At 42.5% G+C, this 23,337-nt stretch overlaps 1 protein-coding gene across 7 annotated transcripts in view; it reads left to right on the forward strand.

Moving 5' to 3' along the window:
- Positions 1 to 23,337, forward strand: part of LOC311110577 (fibroblast growth factor receptor 2-like) — a 109,663-nt gene that overhangs the window by 65,807 nt on the left and 20,519 nt on the right. For 5 of the 7 annotated variants that reach the window (XM_084153094.1, XM_084153090.1, XM_084153088.1 and 2 more), the window contains 4 exons: positions 5,446 to 5,573; positions 6,490 to 6,600; positions 12,491 to 12,681; positions 15,156 to 15,278. In XM_084153094.1, the coding sequence (XP_084009220.1) occupies positions 5,446 to 5,573; positions 6,490 to 6,600; positions 12,491 to 12,681; positions 15,156 to 15,278 (553 nt within the window). The remainder of the gene's footprint in view (positions 1 to 5,445; positions 5,574 to 6,489; positions 6,601 to 12,490; positions 12,682 to 15,155; positions 15,279 to 23,337) is intronic. The other 2 variants (XM_084153091.1, XM_084153089.1) reach the window with 1 other exon arrangement.

A 23,337-nucleotide genomic window follows, 5' to 3' on the forward strand; every position in this document is an offset into this window, starting at 1 on the left:
GAGTGAAAACCTCCTTCCATCAGCAAGGGCATTGAAGATGAAACGTGGCTGGGTCTTTCAGCATGACAATGATCCCAAACACACCACCCGGGCATCGAAGGAGTGGCTTCGTAAGAAGCATTTCAAGGTCCTGGAGTCTCCAGATCTCAACCCCATAGAAAATTTTTGGAGGGAGTTGAAAGTCCGTGTTGCCCAGCGACAGCCCTAAAACATCACTGCTCTAGAGGAGATCTGCATGGAGGAATGGGCCAAAATACCAGCAACAGTGTGTGAAAACCTTGTGAAGACTTACAGAAAACGTTTGACCTGTGTCATTGACAACAAAGGGTATATAACAAAGTATTGAGAAATCTTGCTTGTTTGTTATTGACCAAATACTTATTTTCCACCATAATTTGCAAATACATTCATTAAAAATCCTACAATGTGATTTTCTGGATTTTTTTCCTCATTTTGTCTGTCATAGTTGACGTGTACCTATGATGAAAATTACAGGCCTCTCTCATCTTTTTAAGTGGGAGAACCTGCACAATTGGTGGCTGACTAAATATTTTTTTTCCCCACTGTAGGTAGGGGTACAGTGACTAGGCGTCGGGATAGATAATAGACAGTAGCAGCAGCGTATGTGTTTAGTGTGAATGTGTGTGTGAGTTTGTGGCGTCTGTATGCATGTGTGCGCGTGTAGTGTGTGTATTGAGAGGGCAGTGTAAGTATGTGTGAGTGTGTGGGTAGAGTACAGTGTGAGTCAGTGCAAGAGAGTTAGTGCAAGAAATGGTCAATGCAGGTAGTCCAGGTAGCCATTTCATTAGCTATTTAGCAGTCTAATGGCTTGGGGGTAGAAGCTGTTCAGGGTCCTGTTGGTTCCAGACTTGGTGCACTGGTACCGCTTGCTGTGCAGTAGCAGAGAGAACAGACTATGGCTTGGATGGCTGGAGTCTTTGACCATTTTTTGGGCTTCCTCTGACCGCCTGGTGTAGAGGTCCTGGATGGCAGGGAGATGATGTACGGGGCCGTACTCACCACCCTTTGTAGCGCCTTGCGGTCAGGTGCATTGCAATTGCCGTACCAAGCGGTGATGCAGCCAGTCAAGATGCTCTCAATGTTGCAGCAATGTAACTTTTTGAGGATCTGAAGGCCAATGCCAAATCTTTTCAGCCTCCTGAGGGGGAAGAGGCGCTGACGTGCCCTCTTCACACCTGTGTGGGTGTGTGTGGACTAGGGCTGTGATGGTAATTGGATAACTGGGACATTGACGGTTTTGGATGAAGACCATCATGAAAATAGAAAACTGTCAAAACCATTACATTTTGTTTTATATATTTTTTAATACAATGTTTTATCAACTTTATTTTAATGTAGATATACTTTACCCATAGTGGGAGTTTATATGGCTTTGTTTTGCTAACTTAGTCCATCCATTTATTAAAATGTATACATATCCTCTTTCTAACTATCTTCTGATGCGCTGCAATCAGCAAATCCGACATATGCGCCGGGGAGGGGTGCGGCTAGGAGTGAATCTTTTGAAGGTCAATTCAGTTCACTGAAGAGGGGAGGGGTGGGGTGAAAAGTGGGGACCGGGGGTACATATAGTACCTATCGATCCTATAGCCTATCAGGTTGGGGTGGATGGGTAGCTTCTGCCCTTCACCTCTGGCCGTTTTCATAGTTACGGTAGATCGGAGGAGTGAGGTGAAAAAGAAGGCTCTCGTAGTGCCTATTTGGGCACATTTTGGTTTCAAACCTAATGACAATGTAGAACCAGATGACTTGGACCAGCCTGTTTTCAGAATATACGCAAAAACCATACCTACTAAGAATTCCATCACCACAAATCTTCGGAACCACCTGAGGATTAACCACCCTATGGCCTATGCCCAACTTGGGTTAGCCACCACGGCTGCTAATGCTGCCTCGCCATCCACATCTAGCCAGCGGCAGCTCAGTGTGGCGCAAGCCTTTGCCCGAGGCACAAAATACAAATGGTGAGCACTGACAGACAGTGTAACTTGTTATTTAGCTATAGGAATGTGCCCTTCAAAATGGTGGAGAAACCCACCTTCAAAGAAATGCTCTGTAAATTTGACAAACTATACTCGTTACCGGGGAGAAAGTATTTATTTCAAACAGCGGTCCCTACCTTGTTCAACAAGGTGAAGGGGGAGGTTCAGACAGAGCTAAAGGATGTAAATTTTTTGGCACTGACCACGGACATGTGGTCAAGTGTAAATATGACTCCTAACATGAGCCTGACCGTGCACTATCTCACGAAAGACTGGACACTGAAATCCCACTGTTTGGAAACAACCTACATGTCGGAATCCCACACAGCCGACAACATGGCCAAAGCCCTGTGTTTGGGATTGCTTGACTGGGCCCTTGCCGAAAATAAACTAACCTGTATCACCACAGACAACGGGGCCAACATTGTGGCTGCAGTGAGGCAACTGAACTGGCCTTGGCTAAATTGTTTTGGCCACAATCTCCATCTCGCCGTCACCAACGGCGTGAACAGCAAGAGCACATGCACAGGCTGGGCTCTAGGCCTTTGTAGAACTCTGGTGGGCACTTTTTTGCAGAGCTGGTGAAAACAGAGGGAGCTAGTGAAGGCCCAGACGGAGCTGAACCTCCCAAATCACAGCCTCATTCTGGTGAGAAATGAAGTTTGATCAGCTATAATCATAGCCATTTATTTATAGCCTATTCAATGTTAAAAGAATAAGCTATGCTATGTGAACTAATTGTTCATGTATAATTATGTTATTCAGATGCCCTAGCAAATAAACAAACAGAATAGACTAATTTCTTTGAATCATTCAATGTTGCATTACCATAGGCCTATATTTTTTTCACACTGAAATTAGCCTGTTTTGTTTGTTTTATTTTGCCAATCATACTCTAATTAAACCACTGATTATAATTGAATAATAATAATATTGAAAATATTCCAGGATATCTACATGTTACATTTTATGATATATGGATGAGGAATTGATGTATGAACTATGTTTTATTCCACAGGATTGCGTAACACGGTGGGGAACCAAACAGAAAATGTTAGAGAGGGTTTTGGAGCAAGCACCAGCCATCGAACAAATCCTGGTCTCGGATCGTAAACATAATCACCTCATCCTCAAATGGCAGGACAAAGACATCTTGTCATCACTCCAAGCAGCACTGAAACCTGTGGCTGACTTAACTGATGTTTTCTCGGATGAGAGTTACATCACCGTCTCGTCAGTGAAGTCTGTGCTCCAGTTACTGACGGGAGATCTAAAGCCCGACCTCACCAACGACACCGACCTAACAGAAAGCCTCAAAAGGAACATGTCCAGTGTGTTCGAGGACAAGTACAGCCTACCGACAACAGAATACCTTTTGTCCAAGTCTTCCCTCCTGGATGATTTGAATGAGATGAGAGAAGCACTCCTGAAAGAAATGGTGAGGGGGCGTCGGAGGCGGGGTTGGAGGTGCTACTGCGACTTGGGGAGATGATGACTCGAACGATGGAGCGAGTGCACCGCCTGCCAAGAAAATGAATTTATGGGATCTTCTCCAGAAGTGAAGGGCACAAACCCCTGCCCCTGTACCCCTCAGAGTCCATGCAGACACCGAACTGACTCGCTACCTGCAGGAACAGCTTGACCATGAACACCTGATACATTGATGTCGAAGCTGGCACGCAGATACATGTGTATTTGTGCCACGAGCACCGCATCAGAGCACCCCTGTCCGCTCGTGCCTCAAGCCAGACAAAGTCAATATGCTCATGTTCCTGGCACGGAACCTGGAGCTGGAGATAGAAGATGATGCGTAGTTTGCATTTTACCAGCCGTCGCCGTTTGCTATAAAATAGTTAATTATTTTTGTTTTATTATAGGCCTTATAGATCCACTGTTAATATTTGCTCTGACCTATTTATGTTTCTGCTGTTAGTGGTAATTTATTGTAGAAGCACTAGCCTTCAAAATCATTTTCTGTGTGGACTTTTTTTATTGCTTTATGTTAAATAAATAAATGTCTCTTCTTAAAAAAGATTGTGTCAGACAATTCATTAATTATTCAACAGAAAGAGTCACATAGGCTTCGTGTCCATAAAGCTAGTAAGTTTAATTAAATTGCAACAATTATTACGCCTAATTAGCCTACTCCTGTCTGTACAGAAATATATAAAATCATTTAAAATAGGGTACTCCACCAGAAAGCATTATTTGGAGGATCCTTAGCTTCTTAAAAAAGCTGTGTATTGTTTTAAATCAACTTGAAGCTCTTGATCCGCTCCATCTGTGGATGGGGGCGTGGTCGCCCCTCCGTTTCCTGTAGTCCACGATCAGCTCCTTTGTCTTGCTGACGTTGAGGGATAAATTGTTGTCCTGGCACACCGTCAGGTCTCTGACCTCCTACCTATAGGCTGCCTCATTGTCATCGGTGATCAGTCCTACCACCGTTGTGTCGTCAGCAAACTTGATGATGGTGTTGGAGTCGTGCGCGGCCACAAAGTCGTGGGTGAACAGGGAGTAGAGGAGGGGGCTAAGCACACACCCCTGAGGGGCCCCCGTGTTGATGGTCAGCGTGTCGAGGATTCAGTTGCAGAGGGAGGTGTTCAGTCCCAGGGATCTGAGCTTGGTGATGAGTTTGGAGGGGACTATGGTGTTGAATGCTGAGCTGTAGTCAATGAACAGCATTATTATATAGGTATTCCTTTTGTCCATGTGTGAGAGGGCAGCGTGGAGTGAAATAGAGATTGCATCATCTGTGGATCTGTTGGGGCGGTATGCGAATTGGAGTGGGTCCAGGGTGTCTGGGATTATGGTGTTGATGTGAGCCATGACCAGCCTTTCAAAGCATTTCTTGGCTATAGATGTGAGTGCTACGGGTCGATAGTCATTAAGGCAGGTTACCTTGGCGTTCTTGGGCACAGGGACTATGGTGGTATGCTTGAAACAAGTTGGTATTACTGACCGGGTCAGAGATAGGTTGAAAATGTCAGTGAAGACACTTGCCAGCAGGTCAGCGCATGCTGATATTCTGTCTGGTTCCGTGGCCTTGTGATTGTGAAGCGTGGAAAACGATGGCCTACTGCCTGTTCGCTCTCTGTTTACCTCTCTTTCTCGCTCTCTTGTTCTCTCTCTGTCGCTCTCATTCTCTTGCTCCTTACAAATCTGTTCATGTATGTGTCCTACAGAGAGCAAGGTGATGAGAGAGATAAGAGAGTTAAGTGGGTTCTCAATAGGTGTTTGTGTTCCAGTTGCTAACTGTTGCATATAAAGGCACTAAATTGTTTTAGTCTGTGCGTGTGTATCCATTTTGATTTGGCTAGGGATGTATTTAATAGGCACCAAACAGAAGAAAACAGACTTAAACAGTGAGTGTGCCCTAATGAATATGACTCAGGTGTTTGAACATTAACTGTTTCTCTAACGTTTCCCTTTTTCTCCTCTACAGGTTGACTCTGGGCAAGCCGCTGGGCGAGGGCTGCTTTGGCCAGGTGGTGATGGCTGAAGCGCTAGGCATCGATAAGGACAAGCCCAAGGAGGCCATCACAGTGGCCGTGAAGATGCTGAAAGGTACATGTGAGTGTGTCCCTCAGTTTGTATGTGTGTGATTGTCCCTCCCACAGTAGCCTGCGGGATCTCACTATCTCAGGATTGCCACAGTGTAACCCTAGCCCTGAGACATACTGCCCTGCTAGCTGTAAGCCCCGGGCTGGGCCACCGCCACCAGCTCTGGGTTGGGGTGTATGTTGTGGCTGGGGTGTGTACGTGGGTGTGTTTACTTATGTATGTCTTATATACACTACATACACTGGCTATATGTGCATACGTGTGTGTACCTGTATGTAGGGGTTGTCGAGGTCCTTATTCCTTGTTGCTGATTGACAGCTGTAGGGGCGGGGTCATGGGGCGGGGTCACATACCTGACCCCCACAGCACCAGCTGCCCAGGCCTTACTTGGCACCCACACAAAGAACGCGTAGTCACAAGGAGGGAAGGATAGAAGGACCACTCTATTAAAAAAGGAGGAGAGAATAGCCCTGACAATGGAGGTAATGGTGCTGACAATGGAATGAATCCTATGCCATTGTGTCTGACTGACTGGTCGTCTCAATCAGACCCATGAAAACAGAGACTCGTGCTGCTGGAGATAATAACATCAGATTGACCGAATGTATTTTAATTCCCTGGCTGCTGAAAGAATAGAGGCCTATGTTTGGTCTGTTTGGTGGTCATACTGCTATAATGTAATCTAGACCACCACTGTCAGTGAAGCATGCTTAATAACAGCACAGATTAAGCTTGTCTGCTTGGACTGTAGGACAGACGGGTTAGGGGGTCCTGGGTTATGGGGAAAGAGGAGCGGGTAGTGTGTAGGCACTTGTCTGTTATGCATGAATACGTTTGTGTGTGTGTGTGATTTTTTTATGTGTGTCTGTTTTGTCCTCTACTGTATATTGACGCCTTGTTCCTCCCTCCTCCTGCCCCCCTCCAGACGATGCTACAGAGAAAGACCTGTCTGATCTGGTGTCAGAGATGGAGATGATGAAGATGATTGGGAAACACAAGAACATCATCAACCTACTAGGGGCCTGTACACAACAAGGTGAGTACGAAGGGCTGTACCTTAAAGAGACAATCCACCCAAAACCACAATTTCCTATCATTAACAGTGTGAAAACAATATTTTTTGTGAACAAATCTTTCATTTTGTCGTTATAACAAGGTTGTTAGCAAAATGTGAAAATCATTGTGGAAATCTGTTCCAGCTCAAGTCGACTACAAAACCCGCAATGCAATGCTCTCTCTGGGCCGGCTGGCTAGCTAGCTAGGTAGCTAGCTAGCTAGCAAATGTAGCTACACACAATAATACCAAAGTAAATGTCAGCATTTGAAGTAGCTAGCTAGCTGTAAAATCGCCTAAACAAACTGCACTATCAATTTACCCTTACAAAAATGTACCATGGTACTACTATGGTACTTTCATTCATACCATGGTACTACTATGATACTTCCACTTATACCATGGTATAGTCTGAATCATGGAAATGTACCATGGTTATAGCTTTGAAGTATGATGGTACTACCATGGTACTGCCATTGTAGCTAAATATTACGATGGTATGAATCTGAATCATGGAAATGTACCATGGTTTTAGATTTGAAGTATGATGGTACTGCCATGCACATAAATAATACCATGGTATTGCATCATTTATACCATGGTAGATGTGGATCATGGAAATACCATGGTTTTAACCTGCATTATACATTCAACCATGGTAACGCACAATTATGATAAATGGTACCAATAATTATCATATGGTACCATATTTATTAATTGTGCGTTACCATAGCACAATGGCGGTATAATGCATTAAATAAATAAACCCCCCAAGGTCAAAAGAGTTTGGTTGGTATTATATTGATTTATTTATATACCAGTAAGGCAAGTTTCTGATAAAGTCAGAGGCAGGCTACTATTGTTGGTCCTAGTTTGTCTATAACATAAAAGTGAAATAGTTACTGTGAAAAGGGGTAGTACTTTCTGTATTAATAGTACTGTTTTTTGCTCATGTTTGGGTTCCCTGTGTTACCAACCTGAAATGTGGAATAATGTAAGATATATGGTAGCCTAATGTTTGGCATTTTGTAATCATTTACAGTATTTATAGGCAAGAGGTGTTGCGCTTGTTTCGGCCCGCAGAGGGAGCCGCTCGCTCTAGTGGTTGCTTCACACGCTCTCACTCTCGCACTAACCTGCCTAGTCAGTGAGTCAATTGAATGAGAGAGCCAACTGAAGAGAGAAGCACCATATAAACTAAATATTGTAAACGTTATCATTACGGTTAGCGTGTTATAAAGCATAGGATATGAAACACCAAGTTAAGAGTGTGTAATTAAGCGAGTGTAATGACATAATAATTGTTATTTATTTATGATGTTTTGATAGTTTAATTAATTTATAAAAGACCATTAGCATAGAAGGTAATGTCGACTAAAGTTAGCTCCAGTCAAGCTAGCCTGTCGTAGTCATGGCGACAGCATCAACAAACGTGTAAACAAAGGGAAACATTGTAACTTACTGTTTTTAGGGATATGTTGAGAATTACATGATGAAAATGTATCTGTGCGATAAGATGATAATTAATACATTTTTTAAATATGTTGGCTATTTAGAATTGTATAAGAAAAGTCAAGTCAGTTGAATGGAGAGCCAACTTAAAACTGTATTGAAAAGAGAAGCACCAGATAAACTAACTATTAAAAAAATGTAAGGTTTCAGACCCTTCATTCTTCTCACCATACCTTATCCAGGTCCCAATGTTTAAGAGGGTACACTACACTACCAGCGGCAGGTAGCTTAGTGGTTAAGAGTGTTGTGCCAGTAAACGAAAGGTCGCTGGTTCTAATCCCCGAGCCGACTAGGTGAGAAATCTGTCAATGTGCCCTTGAGCAAGGCACTTAACCCTAATTGCTCCTGTAAGTCGCTCTGGATAAGAGCGTCTGCTACATAAAAATAAAGAATTGTGTTGTGGTTTTTCACTATGAGCTAAAGGGGTTTAAGAGGGTACTAGGCCTACTCTGTGAGTGAGTAGTCAATGTTGCATTTGAATGTTTCTGATCACTTAACCCGAAAAACAGTGGGACACAGTACATTGTAAACAACTACCATGTTTTCATGTTTCACTACATGCTGCTATTACAAAACCATGGTATTATTTTCATTGTACTACCATGGGTCATTTTTGTACTATGGTAGCTAGTACAATGAAAAGTATATACCGTATTTTCCGCACTATATGGCGCACCGGAGTATAAGCCGCAGCAGCTAAATTGAATGATATTGAATGATGTGTACATATATAAGCCGCACTGGACTATAAGCCGCAGTTGTTTTAATGTTTAATTACCATATGTAAGGGTTCGTGCACAGAGGGGATTGTCGGGAAAGAGATGGCTGCTTGAGGAAGCTCCCATTTATTAACATTTCAACAAACAAGTTGCATATTTGCATAACGTATTCAAGTGTTACCATTTAGTGCAATAGTAGCTACAGAACATATACTGTGCTGTGTAAACTGTACTGTATCACATAGCGTTTCAGACACACAAACTTTTCAACTTTCAAACTTAAACGGTGCGCTCCCAGCGCACATACCGGCAGTGATCTACAGCAGTGGTTTTCAACCAGTGGTCCTTGAGGGAGTGCTAGGGGTTCCCCAGCAAAATTAGTTAATAGCGTCACAATCATTTAACCCCTTAACTTTGGTTATTTTTGAAAAACCTTGAAAAAGTGTGCACATCTTTGAATATTTATCTACATTATAGCCTACAGTAGTACCATAACAAAAAACAAAGCTTACAGCGCTTGACGAGGCAATATCAATGGCTAAATTAAATGTGTTTTTTTGAAAGTGCAAAATAAAGTGCCTGTAACACGACAGTAAGCGCGTAAGCCTAAAGTTGCAGCAACACGGCTGCTTAAAATATACGGTAATCAGCCTACCAGAAAAGTCATTAATCATCATCTTCATCTTTTAGGCAAAGGTGCAGTACACGGCTGTAACCAGAAAAGTCAAGTCATTAATCCTCATCTCCGTCTTCTTCCTGCGTACTAAAACCACCAAAGTCCTCATCTTCAGTGTCGGAAACGAACAGGCTCAGGGTGGCTTCGTCAGCCACTCTCCTCTCTCCTTCGTTGTCGCTCTCAAAACCAACGAACTCCTCTTCGTCACTGTCGGAATCGAACAGCCTCTGAAGGGCCTCAGCTGTGGCGGCGTCCTCCTCTTCATCACGCAGCAGTCCAGCCTTTCGGAACCCGTTAATGATCGTGGATGTTTTGACAGCCAGATTGACTGGTCTTTAACTTAAAAGCTGCATCATATGCATTTCTACGTTTGTTTTCCATAATGAGGGTTTGTGCATGAAAACTTCCTTTGCACAAACTGTCTCGCTCTCGTAATGTCTGTCTGTCTGTCTTGCTCTCGTTCTGTCTCTCGTTCTGTCTCTCGTACCACTCTCGGTTCCACTTTTACTTTTGCGCGCTACCTGTCTCACTCTTTTCCGGCCTCCAGCTTTTCCTGCTGGAGCCCGCCGCTTAAAGGTGGGGGGCGCGGACCGGTCATAGAGCCCATAGAGTTAAAGTTGGTGGACTGTAACCTGTAAAATCCATAGATTTAGGAGGTCTTCTAGTGGCCTTTAGCTGTAAAAATCCATAGATTAGCCGCACCGTTATATAAGCCGCAGGGTCGAAAAATGGGAAAAAAGGCGCGGCTTATAGTCCGAAAATTACGGTAATGTTTTTGTGGTCACTAACATGGCAGGAAAATACAATGGTATTGGTGCAAATACCATGATCTTTTTTTTCTTCATTGTACTACCATGGTACATTTTTGTAAGGGTAGGAGTCTATCTAACCGAGTTCAACTTACAGTTTGTCTCTGCCCCAGAGTGAGTGCAGAGTATGTTGCTATGTCAACAACGGCCCTTTCCCGCATTTCCCACAATCACACAGGGTCGTTGCAAGATGGAACTTGAAGGAGAAACTGAGTTGAATAATTTGGTACACTGTTTAGATTGAGCACATTTAAGCAAAATATATACTTTGTCATGACAATATAAACAGATGGATGTGTTCTAGACAAGTATGCCCATACCATCTATTGGCTGATTTGGCTATCTGGAATGCAGATAATTGTTTTTAAAGTATTATGAAATGTGATAGTGTGTTATCCCTATCTCCACAGATGAGAACCATGTAGCTATGACGCGTTCCTACACGATTTCCTGATTTCACAGACGGACCACTTAGAAGTTAAATAATGGGGGAAATTTTTATTTTACCCACTGATAGAACATAGGCTTTCACCAAATAATGATTGTCCCTTTAAAGGACTGGTTCACTTTTTGTATGTATAGTTGAAGTCGGAAGTTTACATACACCTTAGCCAAATACATTTAAACTCAGTTCTTCACAATTCCTGACATTTAATCCTAGTAAAAATTCCCTGTCTTAGGTCAGTTAGGATCACCACTTTATTTTAAGAATGTGAAATGTCAGAGTAATAGTAGAGAGAATGATTTATTTCGGGTTTTATTTCTTTCATCACATTCCCAGTGTGTCAGAAGTTTACATACACTCAATTAGTATTTGGTAGCATAGCCTTTAAATTGTTTAACTTGGGTCAAACGTTTCGGGTAGCCTTCCACATGCTTCCCACAATAAATTGGGTGAATTTTGGCCCATTCCTCCTGACAGAGCTGGTGTAACTGAAGTCTTGGCTGATTTATTTTCATTTTCCCATGATGTCAAGCAAAGAGGCATTGAGTTTGAACGTAGGCCTTGAAATACATCCACAGGTACACCTCCAATTGACTCAAATTATGTCAATTAGCCTATCAGAAGCTTCTAAAGCCATTACATCATTTTCTGGAATTTTCCAAGCTGTTTAAAGGCACAGTCAACTTAGTGTATGTAAACTTCTGACCCACTGGAATTGCGATACAGTGAATTATAAGTGAAATAATCTGTCTGTAAACAATTGTTGGAAAAATTACTTGTGTCATGCACAAAGTAGATGACCTAACCAACTTGCCAAAACTATAGTTTGTTAACAAGAAATGTGTGGAGTAGTTGAAAAACAAGTTTTAATGACTCCAACCTAAGTGTATGTAAACTTCCGACTTCAACTGTAAATGGCATGTTATAGGAAGTTCCAGACTTTTTTGGGGCCGATTTCACTTAGTTTTGAAAAACGTACCCCACCCGCAATAGACTTCCTAATTTCTCGTTCTGCGGTTTCTCGTTAATTGTATCCCCACAATTGGAACGAGAAAGCACGTGCATGCATAACATTTGGAATTACACAGTTTCATGTGTACAACATCGAAAGACCTGTATCACTATACTGAGAGCTTTGCCGTTTCTAAAAGGATGTATTTGGGTGTTTTTGGAGCCTTTGTTCATGTTTATCAATGGACCCCATACTGCAGAACGAACAATGAGGAAGTGAACTACTCCTTTAACGGTCCAATGCAGCTGTTTTTATCTCAATATCAAATCATTTGGTGGCCATGAATAAACATGAACAAGGCTCCCAAAACACCCATATATGTCCTTTGGTTCCATTGTGGTGAAACGATTAACGAGAAAGCACGCACATACTCGCACACAAAAATGTATTGCTAGAGTAGAGTTCCTAAGCTCTCTCACACACATCTACTATGAATATGGTGTTGAACAACAGAACTGAATTTAAAGGAGTATTTTATCCACACAAAAAAAACTTTTCCCCTCCCCATATATTTGTCATTAGTCCATGTTTGCCACTGTCACCCACAAATGGTTTAAGTCAACATTCAATCCTGATGCACAAAATCCCTGCTAGACTCGGTTCCTTCTCTCTTCCCCAATTTGGAAAGCAGTAATCAGTCAGTGTGGTTGAGTCCTAAATATCTCTCTCTCTCACTCTTTCTCTGTGTGTGTGTGACAGGCCCTCTGTACGTGATAGTGGAGTATGCCTCTAAAGGGAACCTGAGGGAGTACCTACGCACTCGCAGGCCCCCTGGCATGGAGTACTCCTACGATATTAACCGCTGCTCAGACGAACAGCTCGCCTTCAAGGATCTGGTCTCCTGTACCTACCAGGTGGCACGGGGCATGGAATATCTGGCCTCACAGAAGGTGCACACGCGCACACACACAATCAATCAATCAATCAATTTTATTTTATATAGCCCTTCTTACATCAGCTAATATCTCGAAGTGCTGTACAGAAACCCAGCCTAAAACCCCAAACAGCTAGTAATGCAGGTGTAGAAGCACGGTGGCTAGGAAAAACTCCCTAGAAAGGCAAAACCTAGGAAGAAACCTAGAGAGGAACCAGGCTATGAGGGGTGGCCAGTCCTCTTCTGGCTGTGCCGGGTGGAGATTATAACAGAACCATGCCAAGATGTTCAAAAATGTTCATAAGTGACAAGCATGGTCAAATAATAATCAGGAATAAATCTCAGTTGGCTTTTCATAGCCGATCATTAGAGTTTAAAACAGCAGGTCTGGGACAGGTAGGGGTTCCATAACCGCAGGCAGAACAGTTTAAACTGGAATAGCAGCAAGGCCAGGCGGACTGGGGATAGCAAGGAGTCACCACGGCCGGTAGTCCCGACGTATGGTCCTAGGGCTCAGGTCTCTCAGTTGGCTTTTCATAGCCGATCATTTAGAGTTGAAAACAGCAGGTCTGGGACAGGTAGGGGTTTCGTAGCCGCAGGCAGAACAGTTGAAACTGGAATAGCAGCAAGGCCAGGCGGACTGGGGGCAGCAGGGTGTCATCATGCCCGGTAGTCCTGACGTATGGTCCTAGGGCTCAGGTTCTCAGAGAGAAAGAGAGAACGAGAGAATTAGAGAGAGCATACTTAAATTCACACAGGACACTGGATAAGACAGGAGAAGTACTCCAGGTATAACCAACTAACCCCAGCCCCCCGACACATAAACTACTGCAGCATAAATACTGGAGGCTGAGACAGGAGCGGTCCGGAGACACTGTGGCCCCATCCGAAGAAACCCCCGGACAGGGCCAAACAGGAAGGATATAACCCCACCCACTCCGCCAAAGCACAGCCCCCGCACCACTAGAGGGATATCCCCAACCACCAACTTACAATCCTGAGACAAGGCCGAGTATAGCCCACAGAGGTCTCCACCACAGCACAAACCAAGGGGGGGGGGGGCGCCAACCCAGACAGGAAGATCACGTCAGTAACTCAACCCACTCAAGTGACGCACCCCTCCCAGGGACGGCATGAAAGAGCACCAGCAGGCCAGTGACTCAGCCCCTGCAACAGGGTTAGAGGCAGAGAACCCCAGTGGAGAGGGGAACCGGCCTGGCAGAGACAGCAAGGGCTGTTCGTTGCTCCAGCCTTTCCGTTCACCTTCACACTCCTGGGCCAGACTACACTCAATCATATGACCTACTGAAGAGATAAGTCTTCAGTAAAGACTTAAAGGTTGAGACCGAGTCTGCGTCTCTCACATGGGTAGGCAGACTGTTCCATAAAAATGGAGATCTATAGGAGAAAGCCCTGCCTCCCGCTGTTTGCTTAGAAATTCTAGGGACAATTAGGAGGCCTGCGTCTTGTGACCGTAGCGTACGTATTGGTATGTACGGCAGGACCAACTCGGAAAGATAGGTAGGAGCAAGCCCATGTAACGCTTTATAGGTTAACAGTAAAACCTTGAAATCAGCCCTTGCCTTAACAGGAAGCCAGTGTAGGGAAGCTAGCACTGGAGTAATATGATCAAATTTCTTGTGTTCATTCTCACCATGTTCATTCTCACCATTCTGCTAGGTAGACAGACTTCCGTGACATTGCACTGGGCCTTTGTGATAGGGCTTTAACCAGGGTGGTTGTGTAAAAAAGTGTGTGTTTATCATTGTGGGAATATTGTCTCCTAAAAACACATCTCTAGCCCACTGTCCAAATCCCAGCATTGTCTCTCTCGATCACACAAAGCCTCTCTGTGCAGACAACTGAAGAATATAATTTTCACAACGGGGAATGGGCACGTTAGCCAAACACTCCATCACGCTCCCTCTCACCAGAGGAATCTGACAGAGGCTAAAGCATACAATCACACAGTACACACACACGCATACACACACACACACACACTCTGGCACACAGTCATGCACAGAGACACACATGCACAGACACACATGCACACCTAGGCACACAAACAACTTCTACCATGTATAACAAAGGGTCAGAAATCATTTTCAGATTCAGGCTTGTTTCTCATGCATGTGCAATGTCGTCATGGTATATTAGGTAGCGTGTGTTACTTTAGTTAAATGTGTGTTTTTGGGTCATTACACTTATCAGTATAAAAGCATTTATTAGCATAGCTTGTATCTATTTTTGTATTTTGAATGTGTCTATTTGCACAGTATTATCATGTTCTCTTCTCCTTTTCCCAATCTTTCTAATGTTTTCTTCTCTTTTTCCCCTCTTTTCTGTTTTTCTCTCCTTTTTCCATATATTTTTATCTCCTTCTCTCCATCCACCCCTGCCCTTTCACAATTACCACTGTCTTCTTCTTCACATTTTTCCTATTTTTCTCCCCTTCTTCTCCTATTGTATCTCCTTCTCTCCATCCAGTGTATACATAGAGATCTAGCAGCGAGGAACGTCCTGGTCACAGAGAGCAACTTCATGAAGATTGCAGACTTTGGCCTGGCCAGGGATGTCCACAACATTGATTACTATAAAAAGACAACTAACGTGAGTCCTTGGGGGGGGGGCAAATGTTATGCTGTGTGTTAGTTAGTGTTCTGTGGTGTTGTGAGGGGGTGTATGTGACAGAGTTTCGGGTCAATTCCAGTTAAATTCAGGTAGCAGATAATGGACCCTAACAGAAATGTATGTAGTTGGTGCTGTATATGAACTCATATACTGGGTTCTAATGTGAAAGATTATTTCTTAGTTGACAATTGTACAATGTATGCTCTCTGCATATGAAATCCACGAAGACTGCCGGAAAGCCCCGAACGTAAGATTGTAATTTCTATGACTCACACGGTGGAGGAACATACATGTATTGCCTGTAGCGTACTGTACAGGGTAAGCTGTAAGTGGCACTTCACTTTTTACTCTGAACAACGACTGTGAGGATTTTTCTACAATATAATATATTGACAAAATTACAATCTTTATAGAATAAAAATCTAATTAAATGTGGAAATACAAATTTGAGTGAACATTTGCAAGCCAGCAGCAGATGAAACAGAAAGTGAATTCTCTCTCCCCACTCCCCGGTTTTAGCTTGCCATCTAGCTGGCTAGGATTCTACTAGCCCATACCAGTGACAAACATAGCTATGTTATCGACATATGGCAGTACACAAACAAAATCTAGCTCACTTATTTTGCTACAGTGCCTTCAGGAAATATTCACACCCCTTGACTTTTTCCACATTTTGTTGTGTTATAAAGTGGGATTATTATAATTTTTTTTAAATTATGTAATGCAAATGTATATAATTATAGTTCATAAAAGTTTTAAGATTTTGAAGTTAGGATAGCCTGAACATGTGAACGTTGATTTGGTGTCTGACACTTGGAGCGGCACACAATTGGCCCATTGTTGTCCAGGGTAAGGGAGGGAATGGCCGGCAGGGATGTAGCTCAGTTGGTAGAGCATGGGGTTGTGGGTTCGATTCCCACGGGGGGTATGAAAAATTAAAAAAAATATATGTATGCACTCACTAACTGTAAGTCGCTCTGGATAAGAGCGTCTGCTAAATGACTAAAATGTAAAATGTGTCTCTAGCTTGAACGGTTCAAGAGTTACTGTTGGTGGGTTATTTATGCAAATGTATGTACATTTGTATCGTTATAGTTTATCAAAGTTTAAGAATTTGAAGTTAGGATAGCCTGAGAATGAAAGTTGGTTTGTTGCCTCTAGCTTGAACGGTTAAATTGTTACTGTTGGTGAGTTATTCTATGCAAATGTATGCAAATATCTATCATTATAGTTGCTAAAAGTTTTAAATATTTTTTTATTTAGGATAGCCTGAAGATGAGAAAGTTGGTTTGGGGATGTTATGCTAATGTATTCTTTAGGGCTGACCCCAATTAGTCGACTGGTCTATTGTTTGGTCCTTAGGCTGTTGGTTGACTGAGATTGTTTTAGTCGAGCAGTAACAAATATATATATATTTGTGCCCATCTCAGTAAACTAATCCATTGCGGAGGCCTAGACTAAAAGCCAATTTATGCTTGATCTGAAAATGTGGTCGGAGGCTCCATATGGAGGGTGTGACGCAATTGCGGCGCCTCCAGAGGCATGCAGAGGCCAAATCGAGCTCTGTACCGCATCGCCATGCGCCTCCCAAATGTTGTAACATTATGGAAGGCTCTGTATAGCTCCGCATTGGCATGATTGGTTGATGGTAGGTGGGGGCAGTACATCCTGTAGAAACACAAACTCACTTCCTTGACAACAGCTCTGCACTGCTCCGCGAAGCGCAAGACGCATGAATGCCCTGACTTTTGCTGAGGCTATATCACCGTAAATGCTGCATGGCCAATGCAGTTGTTGGAGTGACCATGTGCCCAGATGCACAATGCACATTCATTGTTTCTAAACTTCATTGTGCGAATAGTTTGCGTATATCAATTCTCCATTATATCCAGTATATCACTAGTAGTACATTTACTGTTAATTCTTATGCTACACTTGTGAGAAACACGTTTCGGTTTATTTCAATCCATTTTAGTCATTATCTTTTGTTTGAGTAAGGACGCACACTCATAGAAGTAGGCCTATAGGCTACCTGGCCTGCACATGTACAATGTAGGCCTATAAATGTGCTCATTTGGGGATCTGATAGAATTTCTGATTGGCTTAACGCACCACCACTAATGACCTGTGGAGCTTCTCAAAGTAATGTTTTCTTCAACACAAACAGCAAGCAAACAAAGTCTGTTTTTACATCCATTGAAATATACAATAGTTCCTCAATGTATTAGAAAAATCTTACCAGCTCTCTCCCTTTCGATAACCACTCGGCGTGAAAGTGAAAAATGTCATGCTCTGATCCAGTGGAAAACGTCATAAAATAGGCCTACTTACTTCTTATCAGTGCTTGACTTGGACTGAAATAGGTTCCGATACTCATTTTGGGTGCTGGTACTGTTTATATTTAGGTGCAGGAGCTCCACAATACTTTTGCGCTAATATTCTATAAGAGGAACAGGAGCTCAAGCAGTAGAAAATGTGAGGTGCCGGTACTCAGCCCACGGTGAGCTCCTGCCCAAATCAAGCACTGCTTCTTATCCCTTGTGCAAATAGCCTACAGCTGTGTCTTTCCTGAGCTCACTGGCGCGGGAAACTCTGAGGGCCCAGAATATTTTATACAATGTTGCAAGTAAGCTAGCGCAAGCGTCAGGCCGGTCCCAAGTTAATAGTTGACACAATGTTTCAAGTTCATTGCAGACAGGCCATGTGTAGCCAATGTGATTTATAGGATACTTCTTTTTATCAGGATATTTTTATTCGTTGGCTTTATGTAGGCAATTTTTATGTAGTTGGCATTGGCAATAGAAGTTACTTTTTAGGTTTGTATTATTTTCATTTAGATTTGCATAGAATTTTGATTAACCACATGACAATGATTTTGGCGTGGGGAGACAAAGGGGGTAAAAAAAAAGAAAATACAGTATCTTGCTTTTAAAATCAATTTGAAGAAAGAAGTTCAACAACAGGTTGAAACTGAGTGGAAAACATGGTCTTTGTGGATGTTGTTTCAAAGCTTAACACAACGAAATGGACAGCGCTTTCTAGGGTGATGATTAAGTCAAAACACCCATACGCATATTAGAGCTTAAGCATACCCATAGGCCTATATATGAGCCCAAGCCCGGAAAATACCCTGAATTAAAATAATGGTTGTGCGGTTATACAATACATAGCCTACCGCATGTTACGCACAGCAGAAAAATAAACTGATTTAAGAGGTCTTTGGTTCATAATTGGTTCTATTAATTCTAGTAATCGCATTTGAGTGTGGACTGTATTATTATGCATACTTGATGGACTGGTTACCTTATGCTACGCTCCAAACGTTCTATCAATGAGTCTGGGAGACGATGTATAGGCCTAGGTGATGCTGTTGGTTCATTGAGTGTGCAGGGCGGTTTACAGAGTTAGCCTACAATTTGTATTTGACACATTACCTTTCACTACAGAATATCTCACCACTGTGCGTTTCCATCTCCTCCTCCTCTTTCCTTCATTCCTTTCCTGTGCGCACAGAGATAGGGGCTGTCAACGGTTTAATTAAATATGTTTTATTGTGAAAACATGATACTATTGATGTTCCCGAACAGATTTCACTTGGTTTCCCAGATTAAGAACTGGGTAGCAGCAGGGACAGGGTTGGAGAGCCCATAGCATACAGAGTTTGGGCAAGAGGCTGCATGCTCCTCAGTGGTTGATGCATGGAGTGAAATAACCAGAGTAGCCTACCCGCATGATTGAAATACGAACCGGCGGAAAAGCGGCCTCCATTCGCTATTCGAGTGCATACGGATGACATGTCTTTTTCCCCCTGCCCATTTGATAATGGGCCATTCTAAATCAAAACTATTTTTACATATTAATAAAGAAAGGATTCAATTGAGAATAGTCTGATGGGGGAAAATATGATCACTTGATGAGAGAACAGCGTGTGTAGCCGGAGGCAAGGAACAGGGCGCACGTTTTTTGCGACTTTCTCAAATCATCAATAGCCTATAGTCTTATCATGCAGCCCATATATGTTTTGATTTCTACGACATTCTAAGGTTTGTATCATTCACAACTAAAGTTGGCAAATAACTCTAAATTCAGCGTATAGGACCTGTTTCAAATGATCACTTTTACACTCAACATAGCCACTTCATATGCCCACTCGCTCCGGAATGTGAAAAATATCCTTTCTATATAATGTAAAATAATGGCATTGGACTTGAACAAGCCTACAGCCAATGGCATGGCGCATAGCCAGATAACATACAGTAGGCCAACTCATATTCTGTTCTTCTGAAATACATTTTCTTCATATCATAATGTTTCTTTAGACCTGCCTAAAATATAATGGATTTATTGTGATGGTGTATATTAAATTGATTTATTATACTTTTTTTAATGTAGATGTTCCAAAGGCGTGCATCAGCAGCTTGTTTGCGTGGAGGCCTGGAGATGCTAAACGTGTTTATGTTAATTAACGGTCAATTACCGTGAGACCGCATTCTTTTGCATGACAATAACCGGCTGACACAATGTCATGACCGCCACGGCTCTAAATCTGACCCACAAAACGTATTTGCTAAATTCATTATAGTGTTGTTAGACAAAGCAAGGAAAGTGAACTTCAAAACGTAATGTCGTTTTATTGGAATTAACAGCTGTTGTTGGTAAATAATGAATCTGCTAGCTTCTGACATGACTTACTGCATCTAGAAAGAGAGCAGTTGATGGGTTACTAAAACAGCACTATCTATTGATTGGTAGAAGCTATTCTTACTATTTTTTCAGTTTTGAAAAGCGAAGAAGTAGAGAGATTTCATACGCACTGTTTTTGTCTGCGGGAGTGGTCAAAACAGCAGTTGTTTGGAAACAGAGGGGGGGAAATGTGGTAATGCAGGTACTGAAACAGCTGTGTCATTAGATCCGTAGCGGATATTTTTGTTCTGCGAACAGATTTGAATAGCAGAGAAGGAGGCGAAGATGTCATACTCTCTAACTTTTTGTCTAACTTGTTGAAGAAGTGTTCAACATTTCAGTTGTTTATAAAAAAAGTTACAGAAAATGTTGTTGCGGTTAATTAAACAGCTGTCACTTTTTATCAGAATTAGATATTTTGTTTAAAAAATAAGGGGTTAAATACATGTAAAAAATATATGTTTCCTGATCTTTCTTATATCTCTCAGTGAATCTGTTATTCAATGCGTTTGTATGGGCTAATAGCAGTAAGGCCACTTTTTTTTTCATCAAATTATTTTTTTATACTTCAAGGGGTCTTCCAATTCAAAATCAAATAGCAAAATTATCCTTGATATGAACTTCTTAAAACAATTCCATGTAGCTTAGTAGAACCCCCCCACCCTGGAAGTATGATGAAGATTTAAACTCGGGACTTTTGCATCGCAAGTCCCACCTAATAGGAAGTATGACGAAGATTTAGAATGGGACCACTGTTTTGGTAAAAAGCTGATGAGTTGGGGATGGTGAAATGTAACCACTCAAATTAAATCGGTAGAGCTATGAAAGAAAAAAATATGTTTAACCATATTCAGAAGTTAAACAGTATTTGTTTAAAATTACATTGTTTAAAAACAATTGAGTAGAACAAGCATATATTTGGGGTTCTGATGGGGTATGACAATTGGACTAAGCTCACGATGGCATTTATTATATACAGTGCATTCGTAAAGTATTCAGACCCCTTGACTTTTTCCACATTTTGTTACATTACAGCCTTATTCTAAAATAGATTAAATCGTTTTTTTCCCTCATCAATCTACACACAATACCCCATAATGACAAATGGTGTCATGTTTTTATTTTAATTTTATTTAATCCATTTTAGAATGAGGCTTTAACGTACAAAATGTGGAAAGGGGAAGGGGTCTGAATAATTTCGGAATGCACTGTAAGTTATATTCTTTAAGAATCAATGGGTGTGTGTAAATAATTTAATCGTCAAAAAATGAATGAAGCAATCACAGATTGCAAATTAGATTGAGAATTTCCTGTATTTTTCGGCTTCAGACAAAAGCTAATGGTTCACTTAAAACAGTTTTGTATTAATATGTTCATGTCATTGACACTTACAAATAATTCAAATTTAGTTGCTAGTAGAATGTTACAATGCTACATTGTTTTGGAACTAAACCTCCCTTGCACTGCTTTGTAACACCTTTGCTTAGTTGTTTCAGTGGGCTGGCCCTCATTTGCTCTGTAAGCAAATTATTCCTATAGTTCGCTTCTGGAGCCAGTTTTGTCAACAAGCTGCGGGCATGGATGTACAGTATGATATTTTCTTTAGAAGTAGCCATGGCATTTTCTCTCTCCTCTCGCTTGCTTCTCAAAAGTGGCTCGCACTGTGTCAGCTGCAAGCGCAAACATGGCTAGCTTACTACTGCCCCCTTGAGAAGATTCAGACAAATTACTAGACAGACTCAATCCATCAATGACGTGAGACACATTTGACCAAAGTACCAAAAGTACCAAAACTTCTAGTACCGAACCATTATTTGTGTTCTAGTATTTAATAAGTACCGAAGTTTCGGTATACCGTGCAACACCAAAGTAAACGTTGTTAAACTGGAACCTAGTTGTGTCATTTGGAGTTAACACCACCCTCCCTCCTTCCTTCTCAATCTTGGCAGAGACTGGAGGTTCCCAGGCCATCAGTAAATGCAGTGCTTATAGAGTGGCTCTGTGCCTCCTCTCTTGTTCCTTCACTTCCCTAGCCACTTGTCCAAACAGCCCAAGAGAGAAAGATACTGAAAGAGACGGAGAGCAACAGAGTGCTTGTCATCTCCATAGTAGATCCCCAGTAGCATTCATCCCATTCCCACTGTAGTGCACAGCACAGCCTGCCCATCCTCGTTTAGTACGCATGGCTGCTTTTTCATTACACGTACTATAATTCTGAGAATCTAACCTAGTTGAAAACAACCACCCACAACAGCATGGGCCATAGACAATGGGGGTGATGGTGGTGATAATGAGGATGTAGTCTAAGAGAAAGGAGTCTTTTATTTCAGAAGGCATATTAAAAAGGTAGGGGCAGATCTAATGTTAATCATCATCATGACGGTTCTGCTATGAAGACGGATATCAGCACCGTCTGTGAGAGCCTCCCACCTGGGAAAGCTGATTACCTGGCGGGTCAATCAAGGCGAAATAATCTTGTAATAGATGGTATCCAGGAAAGTCAAGCCAAAACATGGGCCGAATCAGAGACAAAGTTCGTAAGTTGCTTTTGGAAAATCTACAACTGGACCACAGAAAGGTTGAGCTGGAACGTGCATTCATCATAAGAAAGCTGTTGCTGTTCTGTAGGTAAGCGCCATGGCCTTGAAGTGGATGCGAGCTTCGACTGGAAGCCAGTGGAGTGTGCGGAGGAGCGGGGTGACATGAGAGAACTTGGGAAGGTTGAAAACCAGGCGAGGCTGCAGCATTCTGGATAAGTTGCAGGGGTTTGATGGCACAAGCAGGGAGCCCAGCCAACAGCGAGTTGCAGTAGTCCAGACGGGAGAGGACAAGTGCCTGGATTAGGACCAGCGCCACTTCCTGTGTGAGGGTCGTACTCTACGGATGTTGTAGAGCATGAACCTGCAGGAGTGGGTTACTGCTTTGATGTTTGCAGAGAACGACAAGGTGTTGTCCAGGGTCATGCCAAGGTTCTTTGCACTCTGGAAAGGCGACACTGTGGAGTTGTCAACCGTGATGGAGAGGTCTTTGAGCGGGCAGGCCTTCCCCGGGAGGAAGAGCAGTTCCATCTTGTCGAGGTTGAGGTTGAGGTGGTGGGCCGTCATCCAGGGTTGAGATATCTGCCAGACACGCAGAGATGTGTGTCGCCACCTGGGTGTCAGAAGGGGGAAGGAGAAAAGTAGTGTCATCCACATAGCAATGATAGGAGAGACCATGTGAGGATATGATGGAGCTGAATGACTTGGTGTGTAGAGAGGGAGGGGGAGGAGGTTGGAGGAGGGAGGAGAAAGTGGAAAAGAGTTTCCTAAGGTTAGGCAGAAGCTTGAAATTTAGAGTGATAGAAAGTGGCTTTAGC

Source organism: Coregonus lavaretus (assembly GCF_964263955.1).
Source record: "Coregonus lavaretus genome assembly, chromosome: 36".
NCBI classification, from domain to species: domain Eukaryota; kingdom Metazoa; phylum Chordata; class Actinopteri; order Salmoniformes; family Salmonidae; genus Coregonus; species Coregonus lavaretus.